Source organism: Entamoeba histolytica, genomic scaffold, assembly GCF_000208925.1.
Source record: "Entamoeba histolytica HM-1:IMSS scf_1104750516975 genomic scaffold, whole genome shotgun sequence".
In the NCBI taxonomy this organism is placed as follows: domain Eukaryota; phylum Evosea; order Mastigamoebida; family Endamoebidae; genus Entamoeba; species Entamoeba histolytica.
The window spans coordinates 13,418-26,509 of NW_001914862.1; the positions used below are offsets into that span (position 1 = coordinate 13,418).

At 25.3% G+C, this 13,092-nt stretch overlaps 11 protein-coding genes across 11 annotated transcripts; 9 read left to right on the forward strand and 2 right to left on the reverse strand.

The window, feature by feature from the left end:
* Nucleotides 1–592: 592 nt before the first annotated feature.
* Nucleotides 593–2,425, forward strand: EHI_044540 (uncharacterized protein; the record flags this gene model as incomplete). The annotated part of the gene is made up of 2 exons (XM_652150.2): nucleotides 593–953; nucleotides 1,038–2,425. The coding sequence occupies 2 exons, from the start codon at nucleotides 593–595 to the stop codon at nucleotides 2,423–2,425; spliced, it is 1,749 nt and encodes a 582-aa protein (XP_657242.2).
* Nucleotides 2,426–3,719: 1,294 nt separating this feature from the next.
* On the forward strand, nucleotides 3,720–3,914 carry EHI_044550 (Ribosomal protein S30, putative; the record flags this gene model as incomplete). Its single annotated transcript, XM_651607.2, has 1 exon — nucleotides 3,720–3,914. One exon carries the CDS (start codon nucleotides 3,720–3,722, stop codon nucleotides 3,912–3,914), a length of 195 nt encoding a protein of 64 aa, XP_656699.1.
* Nucleotides 3,915–4,030: 116 nt separating this feature from the next.
* EHI_044560 (protein tyrosine phosphatase, putative) lies at nucleotides 4,031–4,689 on the reverse strand (the record flags this gene model as incomplete). The annotated part of the gene is made up of 2 exons (XM_652148.1): nucleotides 4,031–4,193; nucleotides 4,253–4,689. 2 exons carry the CDS (start codon nucleotides 4,687–4,689, stop codon nucleotides 4,031–4,033), a joined length of 600 nt encoding a protein of 199 aa, XP_657240.1.
* Nucleotides 4,690–4,815: 126 nt separating this feature from the next.
* On the forward strand, nucleotides 4,816–5,475 carry EHI_044570 (uncharacterized protein; the record flags this gene model as incomplete). The annotated part of the gene is made up of 1 exon (XM_652147.1): nucleotides 4,816–5,475. The coding sequence occupies one exon, from the start codon at nucleotides 4,816–4,818 to the stop codon at nucleotides 5,473–5,475; it is 660 nt and encodes a 219-aa protein (XP_657239.1).
* Nucleotides 5,476–5,565: 90 nt separating this feature from the next.
* On the forward strand, nucleotides 5,566–6,577 carry EHI_044580 (uncharacterized protein; the record flags this gene model as incomplete). The annotated part of the gene is made up of 2 exons (XM_652146.2): nucleotides 5,566–6,424; nucleotides 6,480–6,577. The coding sequence occupies 2 exons, from the start codon at nucleotides 5,566–5,568 to the stop codon at nucleotides 6,575–6,577; spliced, it is 957 nt and encodes a 318-aa protein (XP_657238.2).
* Nucleotides 6,578–6,745: 168 nt separating this feature from the next.
* Nucleotides 6,746–7,403, forward strand: EHI_044590 (40S ribosomal protein S5, putative). The gene has a single exon (XM_652145.2). The coding sequence runs from the start codon at nucleotides 6,748–6,750 to the stop codon at nucleotides 7,366–7,368; it is 621 nt and encodes a 206-aa protein (XP_657237.1). The 5' UTR covers nucleotides 6,746–6,747; the 3' UTR covers nucleotides 7,369–7,403.
* A 126-nt stretch (nucleotides 7,404–7,529) lies between these two features.
* On the forward strand, nucleotides 7,530–8,165 carry EHI_044600 (uncharacterized protein; the record flags this gene model as incomplete). Its single annotated transcript, XM_652144.2, has 1 exon — nucleotides 7,530–8,165. One exon carries the CDS (start codon nucleotides 7,530–7,532, stop codon nucleotides 8,163–8,165), a length of 636 nt encoding a protein of 211 aa, XP_657236.2.
* Nucleotides 8,166–8,251: 86 nt separating this feature from the next.
* On the forward strand, nucleotides 8,252–9,021 carry EHI_044610 (ribosome biogenesis protein NEP1, putative). Its single transcript, XM_652143.2, has 2 exons — nucleotides 8,252–8,470; nucleotides 8,520–9,021. The coding sequence occupies exons 1-2, from the start codon at nucleotides 8,264–8,266 to the stop codon at nucleotides 8,994–8,996; spliced, it is 684 nt and encodes a 227-aa protein (XP_657235.1). The 5' UTR covers nucleotides 8,252–8,263; the 3' UTR covers nucleotides 8,997–9,021.
* A 1,533-nt stretch (nucleotides 9,022–10,554) lies between these two features.
* On the forward strand, nucleotides 10,555–11,054 carry EHI_044620 (DNA-directed RNA polymerase I subunit 13, putative; the record flags this gene model as incomplete). Its single annotated transcript, XM_652142.1, has 2 exons — nucleotides 10,555–10,684; nucleotides 10,816–11,054. The coding sequence occupies 2 exons, from the start codon at nucleotides 10,555–10,557 to the stop codon at nucleotides 11,052–11,054; spliced, it is 369 nt and encodes a 122-aa protein (XP_657234.1).
* A 127-nt stretch (nucleotides 11,055–11,181) lies between these two features.
* EHI_044630 (uncharacterized protein) lies at nucleotides 11,182–11,432 on the forward strand (the record flags this gene model as incomplete). The annotated part of the gene is made up of 2 exons (XM_001913349.1): nucleotides 11,182–11,226; nucleotides 11,274–11,432. 2 exons carry the CDS (start codon nucleotides 11,182–11,184, stop codon nucleotides 11,430–11,432), a joined length of 204 nt encoding a protein of 67 aa, XP_001913384.1.
* Nucleotides 11,433–11,698: 266 nt separating this feature from the next.
* On the reverse strand, nucleotides 11,699–12,853 carry EHI_044640 (protein kinase, putative; the record flags this gene model as incomplete). The annotated part of the gene is made up of 1 exon (XM_652141.1): nucleotides 11,699–12,853. One exon carries the CDS (start codon nucleotides 12,851–12,853, stop codon nucleotides 11,699–11,701), a length of 1,155 nt encoding a protein of 384 aa, XP_657233.1.
* Between the last annotated feature and the right edge of the window lie 239 nt (nucleotides 12,854–13,092).

Below are 13,092 nucleotides of genomic sequence, written 5' to 3' on the forward strand. Positions count from 1 at the left end.
GTTGTGAATTTTCATTTTTAAATTTAGTTTAGATTCGTATATGTATATCTACTTATACATATTTTAATAATTTATTTGTGTCATTAATAATTAATATTCTTGTATGATATTTTCAATATAATCAATGAACTATTATGCTATTATAATATATACCATACTTATTATATTGTTTGTTATTCTTTATGATTACAGAATATAGTTTTTATGTGAAAATAGTCTTTTAAATAAAAATTTATTTAAATTATTTCGTAAGATAATAAAAATCAATTTTTCGAACCATTAAACCAACTAATTCAAAGAATATTCTAAATACATAACAATTAAACGTTCAATAAATTAATCTTTGTTTTTCTTCAGTTATTCAATTATACTTTATACCAAACAATATAATAAAAATTCCCAATTATTACTACCAAGTTCAGACAATTTAATTGAAAAAAAAAATAACCAAATCAGTGTGTCACCGTTAAGTGTATTTATGAAAATTTTATTTTGGTTGTAATGTTTAGATAATAAAATCTTGAATCAAGTGGTATAAGAAAAAAGAACTAAAATGAAAAAGTTAAAAATCTCAGAAAAAAATAATAAAAAAATGAAGAAACAAAGCATTAAGGTTAGCAAAGAAACTTCAAGAATATTATTACAAAATCAGCCAATTCTCTCTAACATTGAAAAGGCACTTCAGCTAGAACCTCAAAGTTTAAAATTCGTTCAAAAACAATTTATATGTTATGAACCTGATCCAAAGAAACTAAAAGATGTAATTCCTTTACTAAAAATTGAATTAAATAAATATATTGGATTTACTGCTAAATTTCAATTAGAAGGAGAAACTACAGTACAGTCACTTCTCAGTCATTTATTAAGCCTTAGATTTCGTTTCCCTTCTACGTGTGATTTACGTTTTGTTCTTCTATCAGAAAATAAACGTCAATGCGAATTTTATATTTACGGTTTGTTAAAAGTTTAAATATTCAATATGTAATGTATTAAAACATGACATAAAAAAAAGAAAATCAAATGTTTAATTGTTGTAGGCACAAAACCAAATTCTATAGAAAAAATTAAACATATGATTGGAAAAGAATCACCAATCATTTTCGAAGAATACCAACGATTTCATCTCATTCCTTCTTTAGTTCATAAGAATTATTATCAATTATTCAATCTTGTGGATCAATTAAATTTAACAACAATTCCTCAAGACTTTGAAGAAGGAGTTATTCCAACTGTATATGGAACTAGAGGCTATATGAAAGAATTTAAAAAACAAGTAGATAAAATAGAAGTTGCAATGGTAGAAATAATTAAAATAAAAACAAAAACAACAATAGGAATGATAGAAAAGAATTATTTTGATGATAAATTTGATGAGATGGTATCTAAAACAATGAAAACACCACCAGGGTATTGGTGTATTTTCACTCAAAGTGGAAAAACAATGCATTGTGAATTGCATGTAGAAAAGCAATTCGCTCAACATATTTTTATTAGTCTCACTGGATTTTTTGATGGAATAAAAAAATTAAAAGTTAAATCAAATCTAAATGGAGACGATGTATTAATTTATAACAAATATTTTACTACTTTCCCAGCTCCTATGAACTGTTATTTTGAAAAAGTAAAGACTCCTAAAACTAACAGTTATGATATTTTCGCTATAATCACAATTAACAAAGATATTAATCCAACTGTAACAGATGATTGGGAAAAAAAAATTAATGAATATGTAGAACACATCAAGTTTAAAACTGATGATGAACAACCTCCAAAACCTCTTAACTCTGAAAAAAGCAAAGTACGAAAAAGTTTTATTTTAGTTCAACCACCCGTTTTACAAGACAAAACCCCAATAAAAACAACTGGTTTAAAAGAAGAAAGTCAAGTATGTACTGAACAAAAATCCTATAATAAACAACCATTAACCCAATCTCAACCTTCTGTTATACAACCAACGGCTACACCAAAACCAAAAGAAGAAACCCAACAAGACAAGAAAGAAGAACACTTTGAAATATCTACAATGGAAACTCCAAAAGTTAACTCTGATTCAAAAATCTTAGCTACATTATGTGAACAAGGAAATACAAACCAATTTATTCCTAGAAGACCAGCAATGGCGAACTCAAATAGAAAACCCCCATCAAGAAATTTACTTGAAAAACATAAGAAAATGAGAATTGAAACTAATGCTAAAGATGAAAAATCATCTACTTCCAATAAACTTAGTAGTAATGAAAAAAAAGAAACAAAAACAATACCTAAAATGCCTGTTGGAGGAGGGGCTGTTCCTGTTGTTAGCTTAGCTGATTTACAAAAGAAAACATTAAAAACAAATAAAGGAGTCTCACCAAAAAGTAAAGTAAATTCACCAAAACAAGAAACTGAACTTGAAAAAGTATTAAAGGCACACCAACACAAATAACAAAATTTTTTTTAATATATTAAAAATTAGAGTTACTGATTGATTTATTATTAAAATTTTAATTATTAAAATTCTTCTTTCAATAAATACTCTCTTTCCATTGTCTCTACTAATTAAAAAATAATTCTTCTTGATTAATGAAAATTATTAAAATAATATTTTATTCTGATCGTATAATAGTTTTTCATTCCATTGAGTGTTGTTTTTTATAACATTCATTTTTAGTTTATGTGTTGGCTTATATTCTTCATCTACTTTTAGTTAAAAATACTTTTAAAAATATGCTTCTCTTTTTTACTTTCATCCAAACATTTAATTATTTAAATGTTGTAATAAGATGTGTATTATTGTTTATAGAAATTTCATAATTCCTTAAACTTTATTTTAGTTCATATTAAAATACAATAAACCAGATTATTTTTAAATTATTAATCATTTAATCCTTAATAAATACTATTGTTTATTTTCATTCCTTCAATTATTGATATTTATCTTTAAAAATATCCATATATAAAACATATTACACTTTTTCTTTTCTTCCACTCATTTTTCTATTTACAAGACTTTTTTATCTATTGTTAATATTCATATTTTTATTGTTTTATATCCAACATTCTTTTTTTTTTCAATTTTTAAGTACTTCTATTCATATTCTTTCTTCTGTTTTGTCTATATCTTAGTTAGTCTTATCAAAGTTTCTAATTCTGTCACACCATTTCTCATCATTGTTTATTTAGTATAATAACTTTATTAATAGCACATTCTTTATTTTATTTGGATGTCTTTAAGAATTATTATCTTTTTATTATTATCCCTCTGTATTGTTATAATACACTTTTAATAGAAAGAATATAAAAATAATTTAAAGAAGAATAATAAGTAATGTAATAAAATTAACAATAAACAATATGGATTAATTAACTTATTATTTATATCTCTAATTTATTCTTTTTCATATTAATATAAATATAGTAAAGCCTCATTGATATTTTATTTAATTCTATAAAACAATAATTTAAATAAAATTATGACTGATAAAAAGAAAAAAATCAAACAAATATTAAAATAATCAAGTCAAGCAAATGAATCTCTATTGACTTTTTGAAAAACTATGTTAATAACAAACATTAAAAACAAAAATAATTAAAATTTTTCTTTATATTTTGTTATTGAGATTGAATCTTTTCATAAAATAATTATAATAAACTAATAAAAATAATAATAAAATATAAAAAAAAAAAGAATTTTAAATAGTAAAACCTAAAAACAAACTGATAAAAATCAGTATCATTTAATGGGAAAGGTCCACGGAGGTTTAACAAGAGCTGGTAAAGTCAGAAATCAAACTAAGAAACCAGAAAAGGTAGATACTGGAAAGAAAAAATTCCCATCAGGAAGAGCTTATCTCAGATACCTTTATAGTAAGAGAATGGTTATGTTAAACGGTGATAATAAGAAGTATAAGTTTAACCCACAAAGAATTAATTAAAATGATACTTGGATAATAGGTTATTACCTTTTATTTTTATATTTTATTTAGTTTAGAAAAAATAAATAAACTTTATTAGAAATGATAAAATTAATTGAATTATACACCAAAATGTGTTACGCAATATTACACATTCTCTTTTCTTGTGGAACATATGATTGAATAAATCGGGATTGGAGCACATTAATTGCTCCACTCCTTTTGCGTCTAACTAATTTCATTGCCTCAGTATTTTCCATTCCTAATTCAATTAAAGCAATTGCAACAAGTGTTGGTGCCCTAAGAATAAGTGAGTCTTATACAAAAGCAATACCTATAAAAATACAGAAAAAACAAACCTTCCAATGCCTGAAAGACAATGAACGCCTAGAGTGATGCCAAGAGGATTTTGGTCATTAGGAAAAATAGCATGAACAATTCTCATAAAATCTGAAATAATACGTGATGAAGGACATCCTTCATCTTGATAAACCAATTCATGAATAGCAATTTTGTTATTTATTAATTTTTTTTTATCATAAGAAGGATGACAACATCGAACAACATCAGTTACATTATATCTCTTTAGCTCTGAAATATAATTATCAACATTATCATCTGTTGGTGAATCAAAAATTAAGAATTTAAGTCCATTATATTCAACTAACGATGCAGGATTACTTAATTTTGATACATGAATTGTTTGAAAAGGTATTTCTGTTTGTGTGTTTCTATTTGTTTGGTTAAAAGAAGATTGTTTTTCAGTGCCAGCAATAATAGACATTAATAATACCATTTTTAAGTTTTTTTTAATTTTAATTTTTAATTTGAATATAATTAATGTTACATAGTTAATGTTCTATCCATAACACTCTCTCTTTATGTTTTGGTAATTAACACAAAAAGAATCTTAAAAATTAAAATGAATGCAACTTCTATTGCTGAAAAAGAAAAACAAATAGGAAACGAATTATATCAAAAAAGAAAGTTTGAAGAAGCTATTCTTCATTATAATATTGCTATAGAAAATGAACCAGAAAACCATATTTATTATTCAAATAAAAGTGCATGTTTAGTTATGACTAAAAAATTTCAAGAGGCTTTAACGTCAATTCAAAAATGTCTTGAAATTAAACCGGATTTTACAAAAGGAATTATTAGATTAGCCACAATCTATGAAGAATTAAAACAACCACAAGAAGCAATCAACTCTTATCAACAAGTCCTTCAAATAGAACCAAATAATGAGATTGCTTTTAAAAGACTTGATGAATTACTTCGAGATGAAAAGAAAGTAGGAGAGTGGTATAAAAAGATTACTGAAATAAATAACCCTTTTGAAGAAGATAAGAATGAATTATTAACCAACATAAATGAATTAAATAATAATAAAAATTGGGAAAGAATCATTTGTTTAAAAGATGAAATTGAAAATGAACTTGATGTCATTAAAAAAGCAAAAGAATTATTGCTTTTAGCAAAAGCAATGAAAGAACTTAAGATGGAATACAGAAGTATATTAAAACAAAGCATTGAATTATATCCATTTGAAGAAACACTATCTTTATTACAAAGTGCATAATTAAGTTATTTTTTTAGTTTTAGAAGTTTGTAACAAAAAATTTAACTCAATAGAGAACTGAACTTCTTTTAAATTTAGAAAAGTAAAATAATGGAACCAATTGAGGTACTTGCATATTCTATTGATGAAGAAGGAAAAACAATTGGATTAGGAACATCATATGGGTTTGTCGTGTATGGGTTTGAAAAAAAAGACCCATACGTTAGATTCAAAAAAATTTTAGGTCATGGAATTGGATTAATTAGTGTATATAAATCAAGTAACATTGTTGCTTATGTTGGAGGTGGAAAAAATCCTTATTCTAAGTTAAATGATGTAGAGGTATGGGATGATAGAACTTCTTCAATTGTATTTAAAAAAAAATTTGAATCAGATATTTGTGGTATTTCATTAAAAAAGAATTTTTTTATCGTTGCATTAAAAAATGTAATGTATGTATACAAACTAAGTACTGGATTTTGTACTACAATCCTCACTTCACCTAACTTAGATGGAATATTTGCTTATTATGAAAAAACTGAACTTCTTCTAACTTTAAGTGAAGAGTCTGGATGTATCAATATGTATTGTCTTAAAAGTGGATCACCTGAAATTGAAACAATTCAGACTAATATTAAATGTTTCAAATATCCAATTAGCAATATTTCTATTGATCCAAGTGGAAAATTTGCAGTTGTTTTTTGTATAAAAACACAATATTTTCATTTTATTGACTTACAAACAAAACAAATATATTACAAAATATCTAACCAAGGTACCACAATTAAAAAACAACCATTTATACTATTATCACCTGCAATTCTTGTGGCAGTAACAGGTGGTTGTGCTACTTTCTATGATATTCTTAAAAACAAAAAAAATAAGTTTTATATTATGAAACTTGATAAAGCAGCACCTCCTGCCATTGCATTCCTTACAACTTGGCAACAAGGTGGACCAAAACTACATAGTTTGTTTTTTCTATTCATCCTATTTTTTGAATTTTTTATTAATCATTTTTCTAGTAATTGATAAAAATGGAAAGGTTAATATCTATGAAGTACTGGTTAATCCAGATCTTGAAGTATCAACAACCAATATTCTTACAAAAGCTTTATTATAATAATCATTCGTTTCATCTTTTCACTTTTCTTAAGAACTTTTAAATAAAAATATGAAACATATATTTAAAAGATTAAATTTTATAAAAAATAATTTAATTAATAAAAAAAAAATATTATAAATAAAATAAAAGTAAAAACCCTTTCAGAAAAAAAGATTGAATAGTTCACAATGGCTGAAGCTGTAGCCCAACCAGTTGAAACTGTTGCACACACTTTTGCACCAAAACTTTTCAACAAATGGAGTTATGATGTTACTGTTAGTGATATTTCACTCAAAGAACTTCTTGCAATTAACAGTAAACTTAAGTATCAAGTTTTCCTTCCACATACAGCTGGAAGATATCAAATTAAGCCATTCAGAAAGATTCAATGCCCAATTGTTGAAAGATTAGTTTGCTGTATGATGCAACATGGAAAGAACTCAGGAAAGAAACTTCTTGCTATGAGAGTTGTTGAAGAATCCTTTGAAATTATTCATTTATTAACTGAAAAGAACCCAATTCAAGTATTAGTTGATGCTATCATTAATGCATCACCAAGAGAAGATTCAACTCGTGTTGGAACAGGAGGAAATGCTAAGAGACAAGCTGTTGATGTTTCACCATTAAGAAGAATCAACCAAGCCCTCTATTTAATGACTATGGGATGCAGAAGTGCAGCATTCAGAAACTCTAAAACTCTTGCCGAATGTCTTGCTGATGAAATTGTCAATGCATCTAAATCTAATACTGCTTCATTTGCCATTAAGAAGAAGGAAGATATGGAACGTGTTGCTAAATCTAACAGATAAATTTTTGAAATTAATAAATGGTTGTTGAAGAATTCTTTTTTGTTATTTTTATAATTGTTTTTTAACTTTTATTTTTAATTATTTCAATCAAACTATTTTTTACATAATCATTGATTAAACTTTATCATCATAAGATGGAAAATTATATTATTGAATATCTAATGAGAGAAGTTGATGACATAAAAGAATTAAACCCCATTCAAATAATAAAAAGAGAATATAAAATAGCAAAAGTTATGATGAATGAAAGAAGGAAAAATAAGTTAGAATGTTGTCAAGCTGGGAATAATGGATTGTTAGTTTTTGGTTATTGTACGTGTAAAGACACTGAGTTATTAGTTCTTTATAATAAAACAATAATTAAATTAAAGATTCCTATTGGAATTGGAGAATTTTCTCGGTTTGTTCAAGTAAAAGAGAGAGGAATTCTTACTATTGAATTAAGAAAAAAGGATATTCTGATTGTCGGAATCCAAAATATTTGTTTGGAACGATATTGGGGAATATCTTTTGCTAATTGGATTTCAGGAAGAATAGAAATTCATTTTGCCAATAGGGTACTAGAAGATTGTTGGATTTCTTTATGGCTACGGTCAATTGATAATGAATTATTATTTATTAAGAAAAAAAGAATGATGGTTGGTGTTAAAGTTTCTTGTTTTGATGGTAAAACTTTAAAGAAAGGAATGTACTGTCTTCGTCTTCATGTTAAACAGTTTTTTGAAACTGAATTGGTTAAAGAAATTTATATCAATTCACCATACATTTCTTCATATGATGTTGTTGTTAATAATTAACTTCTTGTGTTATATATAACCATAAAGAATTAAAAAATTAAAAAAGGGTTTTTTAAATAAAAAGTTTAAAAAAGAAAAAGGAAAAAGGTTATTTAGTCATGACAACAAGAATCAATATCCCAAAAGAAAGAAATGACAAGTTAGAATGGAAACGGCTTATTGTTGTTTTAGAAAATGCTCCACTTGAGCCTGTTAAAGTTGGGGCTGTTTATAAATTAGCATCAACTGATTCTCCAAATACATTAAAGGATTTACAAAAAAGAGGAAAAGATACTACAATATATCGTCCTGATATTCTTCATTATGTTTGTTATTTATTAAATAATATTTTTATTTTAATTCTAATATTATTAGACATTATTAACATTACTTGACAGTCCATTAAATAAAGCTGGTATGTTACAAATATTTATTAGAACATATAATAACACTCTGATTGAAGTTAATCCACAACTTCGTATTCCAAGAACATATAAAAGATTTGCTGGATTAATGGTTCAATTACTTCATAAATTATCAATTCATGCAGCTGATGGACCTGATAAATTACTTTCTGTTATAAAGAATCCTGTTACTCAATATTTCCCACCAGGTGCTAAAGTTTTTGGATTATCTTATGCTTCAGAAAAATTAGTTGATATTAACCAAAGTGTTGCAGAAGCAGTTAAGGATGATAATTGTGCTGTTTTTGTTATTGGAGCTTTTGCACATGGACATATTAATATTGATTATACTGATATTACTTTATCAATTTCAAATTATCCATTATCAGCTGCTTGTGTTGCTGGTAAAGTTTGTTCTGCATTTGAGAAATTATGGGGTGTTCTTTGATTAATTTATCTCTATATTTTTTAGTTTAATATATGTTTTTTGGGGTTTTACAAAGTCAATAGATAGAATGTTTGAATATTGTAACTTTAATATTATTTTTAGGTTCTAATACACATCATCAAAACTAAAAATATATTCCAAAAAAATAATAAACACAACAATTAAACTAAAAATTATTACTATATTTATTATTATATTGTTATTTTAATAGTAAAGAATTTTATTATTAAATCATTCATAAAAATAATAAAATACATATAGTAATAATAGAAGAAATATTAGTAGTATAAAAATATAAACCAAAGAATGAGTTGGTGGTTATATTTTTAGAAGATATTTTATTTAATTTTAAATTATCCTAACTCATTTTATGATAAAATATTATTTTTTTATTGTAGTTATTATATTATGTATTTTCTGTTTTTTTTGTAGTTATTGTAAAATAGAACTAACAAATTCTTTAATATTTTTATTTATGCATGTTAATTTAATGGTTTATCTTTTGTAGGAAAGGAATTATTTAACCTCCATATTGTTGTATTAAAATATTATTAATACTTATTAATTAGCTTGGTATGTATATTAAACATACTATACAAACTCTGCTTAACAATAAAAACTAGACTATTTGAAAGCATAATTTATACAACCTTTTGTTCTTTAGAAGAATAAATCCAAAATAAGAGTATATAGCGTCTGAGTATAATGTACATTTCATGAAGAATATAAAAACAAGCAATGAAGAGAGTGGAAATTTATTTAATAAAAATAGAGTACTAATTAACTTAGTGATATTTATAATATATTATCCCAAAAAGGATTAATGAAAAGAGAATAAATAGATAAAAAATGTTTTTGAAAATATATTACTAAACTATAAAATTCATAAAAATGGATTAATAAATGAATAAAGAAAATTAATTATTTTTTAATAACATCAAAAATATGAATGTCAATATGCTTAATTATACTGATTTATATTATTAATGGTTCAAATAAGTAAGTTTAATAAATAATAAGTTTCATTTTCTTATTTATAAATGTTGTTAAGTATTATATTGAAAAACAAATTAGTGTGAAATAACTATGAATTAAAACTTCTTATACAATATAATATTATTTGATATTACATATAGTTTGTTTTTGTTATGACGTATTAATGTTATTGATTTGTTCTAAACAATAAAAAATAAAATTTTTACATAATAAAGCGTTTGTTTTGCTTTACCACTACATTGTGTTAGTTTATTTTTTTGGTTTTATGTGTCTCAATATTTTACAAGAGAATTTAGTGTTGATTCTTGAAACAACAACTAAGTATAAATACAATACATTGACTAGAAGTGGATTAAATTAATCATCTCATTTAACTTATTTTTCTTCTTTTGTACATTACTCTTCTCCTATTTGATTCTTTGCCGAATGGTATTAAACGTATGTTCTTAGTTCCTGAAAATAGTAAGATCATTAATTTTTAATTCAGTGGTGTTTGTTAGATTTTCCATTTGCTGAAACAATACCCTGATCTAAAAAAGATTTTAGGTTTTTTCATTTTTCAATGTCTAATTGGAAAGAAGTAATTGGAACAATTCCATCTAGTTTTTGTCCACGTTGTGGTACATACCTTATTCTTTCAGACAGTGGAGATATTGTATGTGATGTGTGTCATTTTGTTATCAGTGCAGATCGTTTGTTATTATCTATACTTTTTATAAAGAAATAAACAATTGAAATGAGTGAATTGGATTGAAAATGAAACGCTTGTTCTTCTTGTTGTTAAAATCGTAAAGAAAGAGTTAGACATTTACATAAATTATAGAATTCAAATACAACCCAATTGAAACAACATCTTCAATATTTGAGATGAGTAATAAAAAACGTATTGATTCAAAAATTAAAGAAATTTTACCAACAGGTGCTATTGTATACGAAAAATGTCCTAATTGTGGAAATGAAACAATGCATTATCACTCTGCACAAGTTAGATCTGTTGATGAAGGTCAAACTGTTTATTATGAATGTCCTAATTGTGGTCATCAAGAAACTGTTAATACATAATTTGATAAAGAAAGTTTTGATTGACTGATTATTTTGTTTTTTTTCGTTTTATCATTTTAACTACAATAAGATTCTATCTTATCATATTAAAACAGTATGTCGTTTTCTTATTATTTCATTCATTCTAATGGAAACATCATCACCTATTCAAGAATCTTCTTGTCTTCATCAAGTTTGTTGAATTTTATCTATAAAAACAATATAACTTAATTAAAGTAGTCAGACTATGTTTCTTCTTTATTAGATATTGAATGCTCAGTATCAGCTCATATTGGTTATTCTAATAATGAGTATGACGACTGGATTCCTTTTGACAAAAATGCATTTCAACATTCAATATCATATCCATACAAACAAACCCAATCTATTCAGAAATAACAGAGAATAATTTTAAAAGTATTGAAGAAACAACTACAAACACATCCAAATAATAATTAATAAATAATTTTTTAATCAATTTCTTTAAATGATTTCAATGACATGATTTTCAGTAGAATTTAACCAAGTAATATAATAATTACATTTTTGTGTATAATTCTAATAAATAAAATTTTTAGTAATGATGTTTATTAACAAAAAATTGAAACATAAAGAAATTTAGTAAATTTATAATTAAAATATAGAAAAAATAATTAATTCAGAAATTACTTTGGAAGGGTGTCACCAAGAATGATCTGAGCTGGTGCTTTGTCTTGAGGTTGTTGAGGAGTGACTAATGTTGGTTGAGTATTCTTAGCAAGTTCTTCTAGTTTTTCAATTTCACCATCATCCTTTAAGTCGTTAAAATGATGTGTATCTTCTGGACCATGAACCTCAGGAACAATAGGAGGTGGGATATTTCTAATTAATTGAAATTTAACACTCCTAAAGAACTTATGTGATTTAATTTCTTCAGCACCTTTTTTTGTACCTAAACGACGTTCAGGGTCAGTTACAAGTAACTTTTTAATTAAATCACGAGCACTTGAAGAAACTGGATATGTCCAATTTTTTGGGAAAAGGACTTCACCATCAAGAATTTGAGAAAAGACTTGGTCTCTATTTCTTGAAAAGAATGGTGTTCTTCCATAAAGAATTTCATACATGAATATACCAAATGTCCACCAATCAACTGACCCTGAATGACCATAACCAACAATAACTTCAGGTGCTAAATACTCTGCAGTTCCAACAAAAGAATTTGTGATAAAAGATGGTTCTTTTTTAAATTGTTCTTTAACATTAAGAAGAGCCTGAGACATAGTAGATCCTTTAGAAGGGCCAGTCTTACTTAAATCAAAATCAGATAACATAATATGACCGTTTCCATTTAACAATACATTTTCAGGTTTTAAATCTCTATATATAATACCATTTAAGTGTAAATATTCTAAGGCTAATAAAACTTCAGCCAAATAAAATTTTGCAGTTTCTTCTTGAAGACATCTATGTGGGGTTTCTTTTAATGTATGATAAAAGTCACCTCCAGAACAGTAGTCCATAATGAAATAGAAACATGTTTCAGTAGCAAAAGACCAATACAAATGAACAATAAATGGATGTCTGGTTGTTAAAAGAATTTCTCTTTCTGTTGTAACACGGTTAGTTTTATTTCTTTCTTCCATTTGTTTTTTAATAAGTATTTTCATTGCAAAGTAATGATTTGTTCCTTTCAACTGAACAAGATATACTCTTCCAACATTTCCCATTCCAATTAATTTTACTTTTCTGAAACTATCTACAGTAACGATTTGCGGTAAATCGGATTGACTTTGACATACTGCATCACTAGCTATTGATTGTTCTGGATTTGTTGCCATTCCTTGAGATATTAGTTCTCGATCTCATTCTTTTCATTTTGTATTTTTTCCTTTTTAGTTAATCTCTATTTTTATTTTTATTTTTTTTGATTTCATCTTTTTTTCCTATCCCTTCCCTTTCTTTATCTTACCAATTTTTATATTCATTTCTTCTAACTCTATTAGTTTTAAGCTAATTTTCTTATTACTTTTCAATCATTTATTGTTTTCTTTTCTTTTGATATTCAAAGGGTTAAAAT